The 18,191-nt window shown below is 40.6% G+C and overlaps 1 protein-coding gene across 1 annotated transcript in view; it reads left to right on the top strand.

The window, feature by feature from the left end:
* unc79 (UNC-79 domain-containing protein) overlaps positions 1 to 18,191 on the top strand; it is a 384,753-nt gene that overhangs the window by 347,838 nt on the left and 18,724 nt on the right. Inside the window, 6 exon segments of the mRNA XM_080272838.1 lie at positions 5,929 to 6,045; positions 6,621 to 6,785; positions 7,507 to 7,679; positions 11,973 to 12,129; positions 16,188 to 16,271; positions 16,858 to 16,992. Coding sequence (XP_080128964.1) covers positions 5,929 to 6,045; positions 6,621 to 6,785; positions 7,507 to 7,679; positions 11,973 to 12,129; positions 16,188 to 16,271; positions 16,858 to 16,992 — 831 coding nt within the window.

Genomic DNA, 18,191 nt, shown 5'->3' with positions numbered 1-18,191 from the left:
GTTAGGTTAGGTTAAGTTAGATTAGGTTGGGTTAGACTGGATTGGGTTGGTTTAGGTTATACTACATTACATTATGTTTGGTAGGTTTGATGAGCAGGTAGGCAGAGTGAGGTGGGCCAACTGAGGCACACAGAAGATGATAAGACAGACCTGGAGGCAGAGATAGACAGTTGGTTGGCAGGGACAGTGAGACACAGGAAAGACATGGAGAAGTACCCAGGGAGGGAGAGGAAGAAGATAGGGGATGGCCTGGAGAGGTTTAGAGGGAGGGAGGGGAGGAGGAAGGAAAGGAGGTAAAGGAAAGCATCAAGAATACAGAGAGATGGAGGGAAGGAAGCAAGGGAAGCATGGAAATGTAAGGAGGGCAGAAGGGAGGCAAAGGGAGGCATGGAAAGGTAAGGATGGAGGAAGGGAGTGTGGGAAAGAAAGAGGCAAGGGAAAGGCATGGAGAGATAGGAAGGGAAGGAGGGAGGGAGGGAGAGTTAGAGGGAAGGAATGGTGAGGCAGGTAAGAAGGGAAGAAGGTAAGGAACCAAGGAGAAGGCTTGGAGATTAGGAACACAGGAGGGAAGAAGGCAAGAGAAGGACATGGAGAGGTATAGAGAGAGAGAGAGAGAGAGAGAGAGAGGTAAGGAGGCAAGGGGAAGGTATGTAGAGCTAGGAAGGAAGAAGGCAAGGGGAAGGCATGGAAGGGTAGGGAGGGAGGGCAGGAGGCAAGGGGAAGGCATGGAGAGGCTTGGATGTAGGGAGAGAGGCAGCAGTGGGTAAGTAGGCAGGCAAGAAGACATATTGGTAATATGCCAAGCTCAAAAAGTTAGGAAAGGTTGTTTTTTTATTAGCATAGGAGAATCCCTAGGATCTTTTCCCTACCAGTTTGTTTTGTATGTGACATGTTAATATTTTTGTCTGTTTTATTTGTTTACAAGATAAAAAAAATTAGGTTGTGAAATTATAAGAGATCCAGTTCTACAAAGCTCAAAGATAAGGAGTTGTAGAACAGTAGCACAGGAGACTCCCAAGCACTTTTTCCTTAATGATATATTTTGCATGTAACATTGTAATATTCTCTTGTATGAGTGGAAATGCCTGTATAGTGGAGAAGGACCTTGAATGTACCCATGTACAAGAATAAAGGTGAGCAAAACAATTGCAGAATTTATCATGGTACAAGTATAAGTCTATTGAGTGATACAGGAAAGGTAAATGGAAGAATTATCACTGAGAAAGTATGGAATATATAAAAAAAACTTGGAGAATGATGCACAGGGTTGTAGGTGATGCATGGATCAAGTATTTGCAGCGAGACAGATAGTGAAGAAGGCCTGTGAAAAGGATTATATGGTATTTATAGCACTGATGAATACAGGAGAAATATAATTATGATGTGAATCAGAGAGGGATCATGGAAGGTTTTAAGTGTGTACAATGTGGACTGAAAACTGCTGAGTGCAGTTTAGAGCTTTTATGATGGTAATGAAGCTTGTGTTCGGGAAGGTGGACATCTATGTGAGTAGAGTATCTGTGTTAGAGTGAGACAAGTCTGTGTAGTGTTCCCATGGCTGCTCAGTCATTGTTGTGCTACCCCAGTCAGTTTGATTGAGCAGATCCATTCAGCTGCAGCCAGCAGCCACCCCTGGAGAGCCATCCCTTGCAGTGAACTGATGTTCCCATGCAACTGACACATTGAGGCACAGGGGTTAATGTGGAGGTTTGATTCCTGGTGGATGCCATGTTAGTGTCTTTCCATCCAGTTGCATCTAAGAATTTCTATCAGTGACAACCTGTCCTTTTGTAGATTATCTGGGACACTTATTTTTTACAGAAAGCTCAAGCCTAGCACTGTTTTTAAAACACTACACTGCTCTGAAGGATCCACTTCCTTACAACATGCATACAACATCTTCATGCCAGACCATTTAGTCTCCCTTCTCTGGAAGGACTTCTCCAATTTGTACATAACCTTGTTGAACCTAGTGCCCCATTGGTACCTACATCACATCTTAGATTTGTGTGCCTCCACATCACCGATGTACCTCTCAATCACTGATGAATTTTGGCTCTTGTATAAGGCTCTGTTTTTAACAACATTAGCATCTAGTGCAAGGGTCTCTGAGTTACACACGATGTTGCAAGTCTCCATTCCTGGTGCATTTTAAACCAAATTTATCAGGAGTGACATTTTTTCCCAGTCTGAGCTTCCTGAGAAAATTGTAAACATTTAAAGCAAAACCAGACTCAATCCTACCCTTACAAGAAGGTGCCATTTCCCATCCACTCTACCCAGTACAAACTGTCCATGCTTATATGTCATTTATTCAACCAGTGGACTCTGATGCCTGATGAATATGGCCTGAATCTCAGAAAATGTACCACATCTCAGATTTCATTTCCAATTTACAGCATTAATTAAAATTATTGTTTCCTTGGCTATCCTGCTGCCACTCCTTGAGCCCACTAAGGTCATAAATTTATTTTCTCAGTTTATTTTCTAGATGGTTTTTGTACAGAAGGCCTCATTGACAAATGTCTCTGGACCTCTCCCAGTTAATTTTTAAATTTTTATCTAAGCTCATCAGCATTGGCTCAAGTCTGCATGGTAGCAGCTTCAGTGTACAAAAAACTCCTGATTATCCAATGTAGTAGAACCAATGACCTGCTGAATACTGTCAAAATGCCGGGTTATGCAAAAGTACCCCCTAGGAGCCCCTAAATCCTCACCCTGTAACACTTATCCACTGTCTAACCTCTGCATCAAAAAACAGCTAATAGAGGTTCCTAATAGTAAAATACTGTAATGTACTGTTTAGTACACTGTTAATTTATGTACAGAAGCAATTTCATTTTGACGATGGGGTTAATATCAAAGTTCCCCCGACCGGGAGACTGGTTTTCTTCACCCAACAGTACCTCATGCATAAACACATGCACTGTAAACATTCTAAATTGTCAGCAAACAACTAAAACGCATTCCTGATACAGTACTCCCTCAGTTATCGGACATAATAGAGCCAAAGGCATGTCCAGGTAGTGGCAGTATCTGGATAATGAACAATATCCCCCCTGCCATACCCAGACCCTACCTACACCCAACTTCCAACCCATACCTAACCTATTTGTACAGTACCTCTGCTTATTTTGGTAGTGTTTTCTGGTCATTCAGGCATGTTTAGTCTTCAAAACACACATAGGAATATTCAAAATAATTTTAAACACCGAGAAAACCATGCACAAAAACATTGAAAACCAAAAAACACCCTACCTATGCACTACTGTACATACAGTACCCCTCCTAAGTTTGGCACTGTCTTCAGGTCAAACTGCCATATTTAGACATCAAAACACACATAGGAGTATCCAAAGTATGCTAAACACCAAAAAAAACATACTGTACATACATACATCATCCAATCCTGTGTTGCCCCATGAGGAGCATAGGAGGCCGGGGCTAGGTAAGTTGGTCCTGACATTCAAGATGAGAGTGACTCATCCCTGAGTGGCATTCTTACACACACTCCCAAACTCATTCACCTAGTCATGCAGTTCCCTTGTCTTCACTTAACAATACAGTATCATCTGCAAACAACAGTACAGGGAGTTTCGAAACACTCCCCTCTCTCATTAGGGTCATTCCAGCGTCTACCGCTCTACCTTTATCTCTTTTATAACACCATCCTTATACAGATTAAACAGCCATGGGGACATGACACATCCCTGTTTCAATCCAACATTCAAACAGAAAAATTCACTCAGTTCACTGTCCACATGCACTGCAGCCATAGCCCGCTCATACATACTCTTCACGACATTCAACAGTTTCCCATTTACTCCATATATTCTTAATATTTTCCACATTCCTTGTCTATCCATCCTGTCATATGCTTTCTCCAAATCCATGAAGGTTGCACACAACTTCTTTCCCTATTCTAGAACCTTTTCCACTAAAGACTAAGAATGAATATCCAATCTACACAACCTCTCCCCTTCCTAAAACCCCCCCTTTCTTCTCCAACTAATTCCTCTGTTATTTCCCTACCTCTGCCAATAAGTATCCTACCATATACTTTTTCTGTTACACTAAGAAGACAAATGCCCCTCTGATTACCACACACTTCTTTTTCCCCATTTCCTTTGTACAGGGGAGTAATTATACCTAACTTCCAGTCCTCCGGGACTCTACCTTCCTCCCAGGCCAGTCTGCACATCTTCCACATCCATTCTACTACTATCTCTCCCCCATGCTTCAGCATTTCACCACACACTCCATCAATTCCTGGGGCTTTCCCCATTTTGACTTTCGTCATTGCTTCCACTGCTTCCATCCTACTGATTCCTTCTTCTCTTCTCACCTCCCTCCTACTCCTAGCCATTCCCCAGCCACTTATACTTACATTACTTTCATTCTCTGTTTTCAACAATTTCTTAAAGTGTTCTCTCCTTCTCACTTTTTCTCCATTCTCCACTGGCAATAAACGCTTTTTTTTTTTCATTCACTTCCTGACTGACTTCTTTATCGCCCTGTCTAACTCTCTACCTTTTTCCAGAATATTTTCTTACTTTCCCTCCACTTTACACTCAGATTCCCTCCAAATTACTCATCCATTCTCTTCTTTCTCTTGCTAATCTTTTCACCTCTCTCTTCCTCTCTTCAACTTCCTCCATGTCCTTGTTTCTTATCCACTCACTATATGCTTTGTTCTTTTGTGCCACGGCCTGTTTCGCCTCGTCATTCTACCATGCACCCCCTTTCATCTTCTCTTCACCTCATACACCACCTCACATGCTGCACAGATTTCTTCTGTGAATATCTTTCAAACCCCTTCTACATCCCCCAGCTGCTCCAAATCCTATTTATCCAATCGCTCATCCACTTCTTCCCTCCTCTTGCAGGCTGTCTACCCTTCTCGTATGGACTGCTTCTTCCTGTTCTTCTCTTCTCCTACTCCTCCATTACATTTGACTCATAACTTTCACCACCACAAAGTGGTGGTCAGATGCCTTTTTTCCATGCTCTTGCAAGCTGTCTACCCTCCTTGTATGGACTGCTTCTTCCTGTCCTTTTTTTCAACTCCTCCATTACATTTGACCCTTAACTTTCACCACCACCAAGTTGTTGTCAGAAAGTCCACTCCTCCAACCTTTTACACTCTTGCATCCATTACACACCTTCTTATTCTGTCATCCACACACACTTAATCAGTCATATCCTTCCACTCATTCAGTTCACCACCCACTTTGTTACAAAGCTCTTTTTCTAATAGCTTCCAGCAGCTTTTGGGAAGTAATTGGCTGGTTTTTGCCTTTGGCTTAGCTTCCAGTCCAATGAAAGCATCCGCTGTACTATGCAACCTTAATACGAGGATTGTTTAAGAGGAAGGTTGGTGTTTTTATATGTATGTATGTATGTACTGTGGTGCAGTGTGTAAAATATTTCACTGAGGAAGAGATAGTACAAAATCTCCTAAGCCAGTGCGAATACAGCTAAGATGATCTAGGATGCTGTTTTTGCCACCACAGTATAGTAGAATGGATTGGATTATTAAGATTTGTGGGATGAGAAGTAGACTTCACAGTGTTTCGCTGGTAGTAGTTTTACTACATCACTGTCATAATGATCATGATCATGATCTTCATCATCATCATCATCATCATCATCATCATCATCATCATGACATTTTTCTGACTTAAGTATGGGCTAATATAAAATTCAGGAACAAGGAAAGAGAATGAAGAAAAGGTAGGAGAACTAGCATCGGCATGGCCATTTGGTGCTGTGGAATTATTTTTCTTTATTGGTGCTCTTCACATAAACTGAGCAGATAAAGCCAGTTACAGCATAAGAAATGGAAGACATTAATGTTTTAATTTAATTCTAAATTAAATATTTCCAAAAGTTAATTTTAGATTATAACTGTCATCCATGAATTAACAGGAACGAGACAAGCTGCTGCTGCCACGTCTGGTGGTTTACGAGCTGGTTCAGGCACTTAAGTTCAAGACCTCCATCCCCGACACCAACCTTGTCCTCCTGGTTCAGCTTGTTGTTCAGGTTAGATAAGTTTCTCGTATAAGTGGTTTTGGTACCAAATCTGGATATAATCACATCCTTGTAGGACCAAATTTTAATGATCAGTGACTTGAACTTACAGCACTGTACAATGAAACCTTCTTGATCACTGATTCCTTTATGGTTATTTTTTTTTTTTTTTTTTTTTTTTTTTTTTTTTTTTTTTTGTGGTCATATGAAAAAAAATGCATTACTCCACTGTTCCATGCAGTGAAAGTGCTGACTGGGAAAAATAACTAGTATACAGTATCTCTTTGAGGACTCTAAACAATATTTATCTGTGCATTTAACACGACAAATAACTATATTGCTTTATTGTTTTTGCTTTTAGCATAATAAAATTATCTTGTCACAGTAAATCCTCCCAAATAGCTGTTAATACACCACCATTCTCATCAAACTTTTTTTTTCTCTCTCTCTCTCTCTCTCGTAGCTATTTAATTATTGCCCTAAGAGAATTTTCCGGCGAGACCCCCTTCTGTTGTACCAGTATTCAAGAGAATTAGTGCATTTTCTACCGGTATTGTGAAGTTGTGTAAGAGTGTGTGTTTGTACAGGACAGTGGTGGTACCCTGGGCAGCAACACAGTAGTGAGTGACCTACCGCGTGACCTACATGACATCCACCACCTGCCTAACACCTGTGCTGCTGAGTGCATGCGTTCACACCTCCATGATGCACTGGAGTTCATTGCAGATGTTCACACACTCACCAAGGTCAAGGTAGGCTCATGTGTTTTGTTTTTCTGAGCGATCACTACTTTCTATCAAGCTGTACTTCTCATTTCTGAATAATTAAACATTAAAATTGCCCACTATGTTCATATATCTCATATGAATGACTAAGGCATATAAAAATTCGTTTGTTATATTACATTTTTCCAAATACCTGTACTGGGAGTCCTCATTATAAGTACTGGAAGAGATGTGTCCCAAAATACCGTAACTTTTCTTGACATATAAATCATAACTTTTCCTGACTATGATCGTGGAGAAACTGGCAGATTCAGGAGGCAGTTTTTCATAGAAAAAAGAGTAAAAAAAGAAAAGATAATGTATACCAAGTATATACTGTACATCAGATTTCAGTAAAGAGTGGATTACATGTCATTGCTGCATCTATACGCTGTTCCCTCCAGAGAACAACCTATCCGGGGATTTCAGTGACAGAACTGTCTCCAGGCCATTTTGTCTTTGACCCTTTCACCTTATGGGCTCCCTCCTGAGCTACATTAGCTCATCTTGCCTGAGCCAGAATAAATACCAAGTCCATTCTTATTCTGATGGGGTTAAATTCTTTTCTCTCTCTTTCATCTTCATCTTCCTTTGGGTTTTAATAAGAACTCATGTCAGTGAAAGGGTGAATTACTTTCCTTTCTCTCAGTTGTTCATTTTCCTCCTCATTCTCTCTCACCACACATAGTCTGTTCTCTGAATTCTACAGTCAAACTGCCGAACGAGTGTGGGTCTGAATGAAGACACAATGGGAGGACTGGTGAAGGCCGGCATCTCACAGTACCTGGCGCTGGAGATTACACGAGGGAACAGTCGTGATAATCGCACCATTGCAAAGTACCTTCCCTGGCTCAACAACCCTCCCACCACAGTGCAGCAGGGGTGAGTAGGTTGGGGTATGGGTAGTTAGTAGATTGTAAAGTTGAGTCATTGTCATTGTCAGCACTATTGACACTTCCAGGTATTTCTCATGGTTTGACATGCCTCCCATTACTGTACAGAAAGGTTGAGAAAAATGGGCCTAGTAGAATATAATTTTTTGGCTCATAAACCCCTTCAACCTGAGGACATTACTTATTTTAGTCTTACTGCCACCAGATGATTTTATTCAGCTCAGGAGTGACATTTTTAACTGGATGCATTCGATATAGCATTAATAAACCCATTGAATACATGAGATATTTATTAGCGGAATAACATTTTCTGGCATCAGCAAGATACAAGAAGGAGCACCCAGAGATTACAACATGTTGTGCCCCCCAGTTGGTGTAAGGCCAAACATGTCACTTTGTCTTATGGCCTTGATCCTCAACCGATTATTGTCAAAACAATCACTTCATCCATGCCTGACTTTCAACCCTCCACAATGATTGGTTCAACTCATAACAGAACTGTTTGGGTTATGATTTTGAACATTTTAGCTTGCCCTATGACTTTCACCTTTGACTGATTACTCTCAAGATGGAATCATTTCATCTTTTCCATCCCTGTATCTGAACCACAAAGTCTGGCTTCAGTCAGGAAAAAAACTGTTTAAATTGACCTTCACACACACACACATACACACACACACACACACACACACACACACACACACACACACACACACACACACACACACACACACACACACACACACACACACACACACACACACACACACACACACACACACACACACAGAAAAACACATTAATAAGATAGTTAGAGAGACGTACAATCTCTTGACTAACACGAGTGGCATTCCATTGCATGGATGAGGAAATGATGAAAAAATTTATAGTGGCCATGATCTGCCCCAGGTTGGAATATGCGGCAGTAGCGTGGTTCCCACACAAGAAGAAAGATATAAATAAGATCAAGAGAATACAAAGAACAGCAACCAACATGGTCCCCAGCCTGGCAGATCTGTTTTATGGAGAGAGGCTGGAAAAGCTGGACCTGCCTTCCCTAGAAGAAAGGAGTGAGAGGGGCAACATGATTACAGTGTTCAGCCCATGATGGGACTAGATAAAATTGATAAAAATTATCTGTTTGTGTGGGATGGGAGAGTAACAAGAGGACATGGAATAAAACTGAAAAAGCCAAGTTGTTTGAAGGATATCAAGAAATATAGCTTTCCATATAGATGCATAAAGACCTGTGGAACAGTCTGGACAAAGAGATCATCCAGTCTAAAAACTTAAATAAGTTCAAAACAAAATTTGACTTAATGAGAAAAAGAGATGGGACCCCACAAGCGTAGCTCATTTCCTGTATATCACAACTAGGTAAATACAACTAGATAAATACACACACACACAGGTCGCCGACAGAGACGGAGCCCTTTGTGGATTGTGGGGAAATAATCGCTCAGTAAGCATCGAAATGGAGACCAGCCAATTGTGACTATGTGAATGAGTGCATGAATGGTGGTGTCATTGTACATTAGTAAAAAAAAAAAAAAAAACGCAGGTTTCGGTCATAAGGAGTACAAGACGCAGTGAAAATATAAAGTTTTCGTATGGTTGCATTGTGGCGGAGAGGCATTGTTCATTGTTTACATCTGGTGGCGGGGAATTTGCGGGCTTTTCCGATGAAGATATGGCTAAAGGAAGTACTAAACTGAACCAAACAAGAATAGCAGGAGTGGAGAAAATGGCAGAGAGGAATGTCCAGGAGTTAAAAAAGGTATGGTCAGTAATTAGAGTGCTACAGGAACTGATCTTAGAAGAGGAGAAGGAAATCAAAGTACAGCAGAATAACTTGGAAAAAGTATTCACACGCAGTGCTGAACAAGAAAGAGAAGTTACAGAATAAAAAGTGTGTAATGAATCTGCCTCAAATGAAACAAAACAGCTCAAGAGGGAAAATGAGAGGTTGGAAGAGGAAAGGGACAGGATGAAAAGTAAACTAGATGAGTATGAATCAAAATCAAGGATGCAAGATGAGCACATTAAGGAAATCAAGGAACAACACAAGGGATGGAAGAAAATTCAAGAGGAAAGAAGTGTAAATTTGAAAGAGATTATAGAACAACAAAACAAGGAAAAGGTGGAGAAGGAAGTGGTTAGGGTACTGAGAAGTAGAGAATATTTAGTCAGGGATGTAGCAGATAAGAAAAAATGTATGATAATTTCAGGAGTAAAAGAAAAACTCATGACAGTAAGCTCAGAAAGGGAAAGAGAAGAACTGAGTAAGGTGAAAGAGATAATAAAGGATAGGATGTCTGGATGGAGGGAAGTAATAAGTGGAGTCCCTCAAGGCTTGGTGTTGGCGCCAGTAATGTTGCTGATTTACGTAAATGATATGGCAGATGGAGTGAACAGTTATGCAAGTCTGTTTGCTGATGATGTAAAGATCATGAGGAAGGTAGAGGTTAAGAAGGATTGTAAAATGCTGCAGGAGGATCTGGACAGGATACATGATTGGAGCTGGATGTGGGAAATGAAATGTAATGTAAAGAAATGTAAAATATTGTAAATGGGCAAGAGGGGAACAAGTCAAGAGTGAGAGCAGTGGAAATGAGTTACTTGAGAGGAGCATGTGGAGTGACGTGGAGGGACAGGTTGACGAATGAAGAAGTGAAGGAACGCTGTGGGGTGGATGTGGATGTGGTTGAGAAGATTAGGAGAAACACACTGAGGTGGTTTGGACATGTGAAGAGAATGGAGAATGAAAGACTGACTAAGAGGGTGTATGTAGGTGAGGTGGAGGGAGGGAGAGGGAGAGGTTGACCGAGGATGAGGTGGAGGGATGGAGTTGAGAGGTATATGAGGGAGGGGGGGGTGAGTTGGGGGGAGGGTAATCAAATGGTCGGTGACAGAGCGACTTGGAGGCATTTTGTCTGTGGCCACCCTTTGCGGGATTAGGGCGTCGGGCTATAGATAGATAGATAGATAGATAGATAGATAGGTAAAAGTACCAGGAGGCCATCACTGAATTATTTGTTGGGTAATGAATTAATCACAAAAATGAGAGAAGAGAAAGATTTGGGAGTGCTGGTCCAAGATAGTTTGTCACCAGAAAAGCACATTAACAAGATAGTTGGAGAGACTTATAAACTCTTGACTAACATAAGATTAGCATTTCATTATATGGATGAGGAGATGATGAAAAAATTGATAGTGGCCATGATCCGCCCCAGGTTAGAATATGCAGCGGTAGTGTGGTCCCCACACAAAAAGAAAGATATAAACAAGATTGAGAGAATACAAAGAACAGCAACCAAGATGGTCCCCAGTCTGGCAGACCTGTCATACAGAGAGAGAGGCTGGAAAAGCTGGATTTGCCTTCCTTAGAGGAAAGGAGATAGAGGGGAGACATGAATACAGTGTTCAGGACCATGGTGGGAGTAGATAAAATTGACAAAGAAGATCTGTTTGTATGGGATAAGAGAACAACAAGAGGACACAGAATGAAATTGAAAAAGTCAAGCTGCTTGAAGGATATCAAGAAATATAGCTTTCCTCACAGAATTATAGGCTTATGGAATAGCCTGGACAAAGAGATCGTCCAGTCTAAAAACTTAAACAAGTTTAAAGCTAAATTTGACTTATTGAGGAACAGCGACGGAAACCCATGAGCATAGCACATTCCGTGTATATCACAGTTAGGTATATTAGGTAAATACATAAGTATTTGGAACGACTTAGACGAAAAGGTGGTGCATGAGAAAAACATTCATGTGTGTAAAGGTAGAATGTGGATATGGAGACAGGACAACACGAGCATTGCTCAATTCCTGTATACTACAAATAGATAAATACACACACACACACACACACACACACACACACACACACACAGGACAAAACCATACCCTGCCGTCCACTCGTGCCATGGGTGTAATAGCTCCAAAAATGCATAATTGAACTCAAAGATTAAGAGTGTGGCCATCATCATCACCATTAAGGTTGACAAATGAGAATGCAGTCTCTCTCTCTCTCTCTCTTTCTGACCTTTTTATGTGTAATTTCTTTGTTTTTGATAAAAGCAAATTGTTGTTTACCCTTTGATAGACTGTGCACACTAGATGGGTTCAGTATAGCCACCATTTATTTCTTCACTACCTGGTCAAAATCTGTGAGCTGAGTATAATGTCTGGTAGGAGCAGGAATTCAGCTTAAGTAAAGTGCCGTTGGATTTAGAAGGCTAAGTGAGGCTTACCATAATTTCCTATTTTGCACATCCCAGCCCACGTGAGTTCATTGACTGTGTGGCTCACATCCGATTGTTGTCATGGCTATTGCTTGGTGCACTGACTCACACGTGTCTGGCTGGAGGGTCGTCAGCCATGGTGTGTCAACCAGTACCTCCTGAAGCATCGTGCCACATTGCTGACCACATCCAGGTGAGACTTTAAGAAAGGAAATATATTTGTGTATGTGATGGTTATGATCAAAATGTTCTGATAATGATTGGCAAAAAGCTGATCCATAGGTATGCCATGTATGGCATACCTATGGAAAGCTGATTGAACATAAATCAGTGATTGATTGTGTGCATGTGATTGACAGATGAGATCTGTGCTTAATATTAGAGTATATAGGTGATTGGGGAGTAGTATGTCTGATCCTTGTGTTTACTGTCAAGAATAAAGGTGCATACGTGATGAATGCACAGAGATATGGAAAGCAGTAGTAGCTGTAGTCGAACCTCCAGGCTCATGCCAAATGTGAACTCAGCATATTGCAGGCTTAAGTTGCCCTCATCCTATAGTCCTTCGTCCTTTTACTGGGGGACAGGGAGGGAGTTTAGGGACATTTGTATACACCAGGCAGAGGAGTTGCCGTTATATTGGTGTCCGCATGTGAAGGTGTCCCTTTCTAGGACTGAGGCAGAGAGAGGCATGTTGTTGCAGAGCAAATAGAAAAATTGCAGGAGGAAAAATGGTGTAGTACAAGAGAAAAATGGAGAAGTAATTGGGCAGCTGACCTGGATTGGATAAAGGAGGAAGAAGGTGTTAGTAAGTTATTTACAAAAGAATTTTATGCTGCATGTGAAGTGGTGTGTGGGGTTGGGAGAGGTAACTGTTGAAAGGAATAGCATGGTGGAATGAGGTGGTGAAATGAGCTGTGGAAGAGAAAAGGTACAGTATATAGTAACTGGATTAGAAGTACTGTAAGTAAACTCTAATTATCCAGCAAAATTCAGCCAACCTGCACACCGGATATTGCAGAACACTAGGTACTGTATAGTACCCCCAATTGACTATTCATTCAACATTGAGCCAGATAATGTGTTACCAGCTGTTTTGACCTCTATGCCAAACTTTTCCTACAGTATTACTCGAGTAAAAGATTCAAATTAAGCATAAAATACAATACAGTATTGATACAGTACATATAGTACAGTAATAGAGTTCATAATATAATCATAATCAAACTGCACTCATCTAGTGTTGGCATTGATGGCGGGAAGATATGCACACATACGTCCTCACTCTACAGTAGTCTAGCACTAGGACAAGAGTGCTGAGGGACCACAAGGTCATTCACAGTATTACAACAATGAGCGAGGCATACGAGGCCACTGACTAAGTCACAACACTAGGGTTTGGCACTGCACGGTCCACAAGAGCAGAGCACACAGATATGTCCTCACTGTATGGTGTCCACAGGAGAGACTGAGAGAGCAGCAGTAGGCTTGGCTTGCTGGGTGGGTCACTTCCTCAGTGCACTGTGATTGGCTGGCACTTTGTGGGATCTGCCTGACCACCGATTAGGCCCCATATATATATATATTGAGAGAGAGAGAGAGAGATCCATCTATCCATCCATCCATCCACCCATCCATAATCCAGTCCTACGTTACCCCATGAGGAGAGTAGGAGCCTGGGGCTATGCAAGTTGGTCCTGACATTTAAGATGAGAGCGATCAGCCTCACTCATCCCTGAGTGGCATTACATGAGCAATAAACCCCAACCACCCCTTGGATATAAACATATAGAGAGAGAGAGAGGCCCTGCGTGCGAGTTTGTACCAAGCGCCACTCAAGCCAGTCATGAGTTTTCATGTTATATCACTATTTTAACCCTTCTTTTTATATCCCAGGCATGTTGCTTGGTACAATTTCGAACTAGACATAAGGTTGAAAGTCCTCCAAAATACAACACTGAAATCGATTTGTGAGGTGAGGGTGGGTGACAGCCAGCCAGCACGGGCGAGTTTGTACCAAGAGACACCGATGCAGTGAGTCACCGCCAATCCACTTGCTATATACATTATTAGCTATTTTTAGCATCTAACAATCATTGTGAATATAATTTTACTTTATGTACCAGAGTATTTAGTAAACTTTGTCAATACTCTGACATGTTAAATAAGGTCAATATTGTTTCTCATTAACCCATAATATAAGAGAGAAGTGGAGGAACAATTGGGCAAATATGAATTGGAGCAGATGGGGGAAGTGGAAGGTGTGTGCAGGATATTCACAGAAGAAATATGTGCAACATGTGATGTGGTGCGTGGGATGAAGAGAAGACTGAGGGGGGGTGCAAGGAACAGCCTGGGGGAATGAAGAGGTGAGACAGGCTGTGGCACAAACGAAGAAAGCATACAATGAATGGATGAGAAATAGGGCCGTGGAAGAAGTTGAGAGGCGGAAGAGAGAGGTACATGTAGAAAGGAAGAGAGGGGTGAAAAGATTAGTAAGAGAGAATAAGAAGTGAGTGGATGAGTGTCACCTGCAAATAACAGTATAGGATGTTTGTAAATGCTGCCCCCTCTCTTTAGGGCTTCTCCAACATCCATTGCACTATCTTGTATATCTTTTATGACCCCATCAGTATACAGATTTAACAACCATGGATACATGACACATCCCTATTTCAATCCAGCATTCAGCCTTACCACCCTCACACATACTCATCACGGCATTCAACAGTTTCCCATGTACCCCATATATTCTTAACATTTTTGACATTCCTTGTCTGTCCTTTCTGTCATAAGCTTTCTCCAAATCCATGAGGGCCGCATACAACTTCTTTCCTTTCTCTAAAATCTTTTCCACTAAAGACCTAAGGATGAATATCTGGTATACACAAGCTATTCCCTTCCTGAAACTTCCCTGTTCGTCTCCAAATAATTCCCCTGTTTTGCAAGGCATAATTTATTATTATGCATCCCATGCTGAATATCTGTTACAAGATTATGCTTATTAAGGAACAAGGTAATCTTATCTCTAACAATTTTTTTTGTTAATTTTGCATAGTACTGTACTGTTGTTAGGCTTACTGGGCAGCAATCTGTGGTGCATTTTTAAATAACTTTTAAAAGATAGGTGATATACTATCAAACTTCCATTGATTAGGTACTCAACATTCAGTTAATGAGATATTGAATATTTTAGGGAGACTGCTAGAGATCAAGCAGTGTGGAGGGCTGCCATTAGGTGACCAAGGTCAATGCATACTAGCATGTTGGATCATTTATAAATGATACTGGTACAATAAAATATGATTTGTTGTAGAAGAAGCTAACTGTCTGTAACATTCACACAGTATGTGAGGAGACACCTGGTCTGGGCCATTTGATAAATATGGGTCATTTTGCTGAAGATGATTTAATACATGTCCAGTCACTTCACTGATGTATAACTTATCATCATCTGGTCCTGAGAAAACCTGTTGTGGGATGTAAATGTTTACAGTATTTTCTTTTTGGAAGACACTGCTGAAAGGGTTACTCAGTATTATTGCTATTGTTTGGATATCCTGGGTGAGATCACCTTCTGGGTTTAGTAGATATGTTGTCTTGTCCATTTTTCTTACTCCTCACATAATGAAAATATATTTTAGAATATTTTAGGGCCTGAGAGAGAGAGAGAGAGAGAGAGAGAGGGAGAGAAGGATGAAACACCATGTTGATAGAATCATAGTTGTAGCTAACTAAAACTGCTTCAGTCGCTTCAGTCAGAAGACATAATTTTTACTTTATTCTTGCTACTGGCACCAGGTGATATTATTCACTGAGAGGGAACACCCTATTAGTGCGGTGGTTCATGAAGGCTACACAATAGTTCAGATATCCTCTCTTGAACTACTTAAAGTCATCAGGATTAAGCAAGAATAAAATGAAAAATGCTAATGTAGCAAATGGTTTAACCTCCTCAAGCTAAGTACATCTCACAAATCTTGCTACACTTACATGATTTTTTCAATGTAAGGGAATATTCAAACCGAAGGTAAGTATATCTCAGATAAATCTTGCATCTCATATGCAGTTTTATTCAATTATGGAGAATCTTCAGACTGGAAGGGTGGGATAATGCCTACATTAACCTCTTCATTACTGTGGTGCTCTCCGGAGCTTAACAAAATCATCTGCTTGTGGTAAGAATAGAGTGAAAACTGCATCATCATACAGCCTAAAAGGGTTAATGTCTGGTTGATGTATTGATTACAGGTGATTCTAGCTGGGTTTGCTGAGCAGTCAAAGGCATCAGTCCTCCACATGTCATCTCTCTTCCATGCCTTCATCTTGTGTCAGGTCAGTAATATGGTAAGGGTGGTCTGCTTATTGCACCAGTCTTGTCTGTTGCAGGGTTGACTCAGTGGCAGCAACAGCAACTGTTGGTTTATGTCATGTTAGGTTAGATTACAGCAGGTCTCTCCTTTGTTACTCAGGCTCAGGTCAGGTAAAATCATCTTTCATTCCTGTGTGACTCCAGGCTCAAGATAGAGCATTCCAATGTTTCTCTCATCCCATGTTTATTTACTGTCCTTCTCTTTTTCTCATAGTTTGGTCATATTCTTTGCCAGGAATTGCCTAGCATAAGGTAACTGGTGTACTATAACTATTGTCTTTTTTTTGTGTTCTTATTTACTCTAGGGTAAGTCATGTTGGACAAGGTTCATCCCTTTGGTTTTCCCCTCAAACCTATTTTTTCCCAATAAAATAAAAAAAGTAAAAAAAAAAAAAAATCTTCCCCTCCTGCTGTAGATATTGTACCTGGAATATGAAGACTTTCCTAAACTGAATGAAAACGTTTAATTACAGTGTGAAATGATAACTATGTAATCTTGAAAGTTTAAGAGGGAGAGAAAGGGAAAAAATCCACCAATTAATCCCCCAGCTGTGGACTGTGTACCTGGAGCAGGGTGCAGGCAGCCCAGGTAGCGACACCTTCACCAGCTGCTTGGCCATCCTCACTGACTTCTGGGCCAAGGTCACGCCCGGCATACTGCAGCTGGTGTCACACTCTAAAGTGGTCAGTGATTATCCTCCCTTGTATCTACACCCACATGTAGATATGCTTACCAGGAATACAGCACTAACACAACTGTATTTACCAGGCATTTACACTACAGATTTTTTGCAGGTACACTGACATGATATACACTTATTAGGCAAATACAGGACTTATTAAAATAGTATTGGCACACACACAAGAGGAACTGGAATTACTGAAAGAGAAAAGGGAGGAAGCAAAAACAAAAAATGAGGGAAGATCAGAAGAGGAGAAGAAGAAATTTTTTTACAAAGTAATAGGATTGCAGGTATGAAAGTGGTACACAAACAGGATGGAATAAAAAGGAGGAAGGTAGTAGAACCATGTCATGACAAGTATATAAACACAATGATAAAGTTGATGTACTCAAATGTGGATGGAATGGTATCTAAATTACTAGAGATAAATGATTATGTCAGAGAAAATGAACCACAAATAATATGCCTAACTGAAACAAAATTAACACCAAGGATATCCAATGACATACTAAACTTAGAGGAATACAATATATGAAGAGACAGAAATTTAAAAAAAGGAGGAGGAATTATAATATTAACTAAGAAAAATCTAAAAGTCAATGAAATAAAACTAGATATACCATCACAAGTAGAACTGATTGCAGTAGAGATCAACACATCTGAAGGGAAAGTAATTGTAACCAATTTGTACATGCCACCCAGATCAAACACATGGGAAAGAGACGAATATGAGGACCTGGCAGAGAGTACAATTCAGAGTTTAAGATCATTACTACATAAAATGGCAGAGAAATCGGAAAGAATTATACTAACTGGAGATTTTAATACAAATATAAATTGGAATACTCTAGATATAATTAGCCAAGAAAGCTGTTGGGACCAAGTGCTCGTGGATCTCGTGCAAGAGTTTTTCCTAATGCAACATGTGAGGGAAAACACCAGAAAAAGAGGACTCAAAGTACCTTCAGTGCTAGATCTAATATTTACTAGGCAAGAAAATGATATTGACAGTTTAATATATCACCCTCCACTCAGCAAAAGCGATCATGCAGTACTAAATTACAACTTCAGGATAGCATATGACATAGTTAACAGCAATGAAAGTTACAAAAAGAGCTTAAACTATAAAAAGGGAAATTATCAAGACCTAAAGAAGTATTTCTTAGAAGTTGATTGGGAAAATGAGCTTAGAGGACAAGA

The sequence above is a fragment of the Coenobita brevimanus genome, chromosome 51 (assembly GCF_032717465.1).
Source record: "Coenobita brevimanus isolate Jiangsu-jjx chromosome 51, ASM3271746v2, whole genome shotgun sequence".
Lineage (NCBI taxonomy): Eukaryota > Metazoa > Arthropoda > Malacostraca > Decapoda > Coenobitidae > Coenobita > Coenobita brevimanus.
This window is presented reverse-complemented; position numbering and strand designations above follow the sequence as displayed.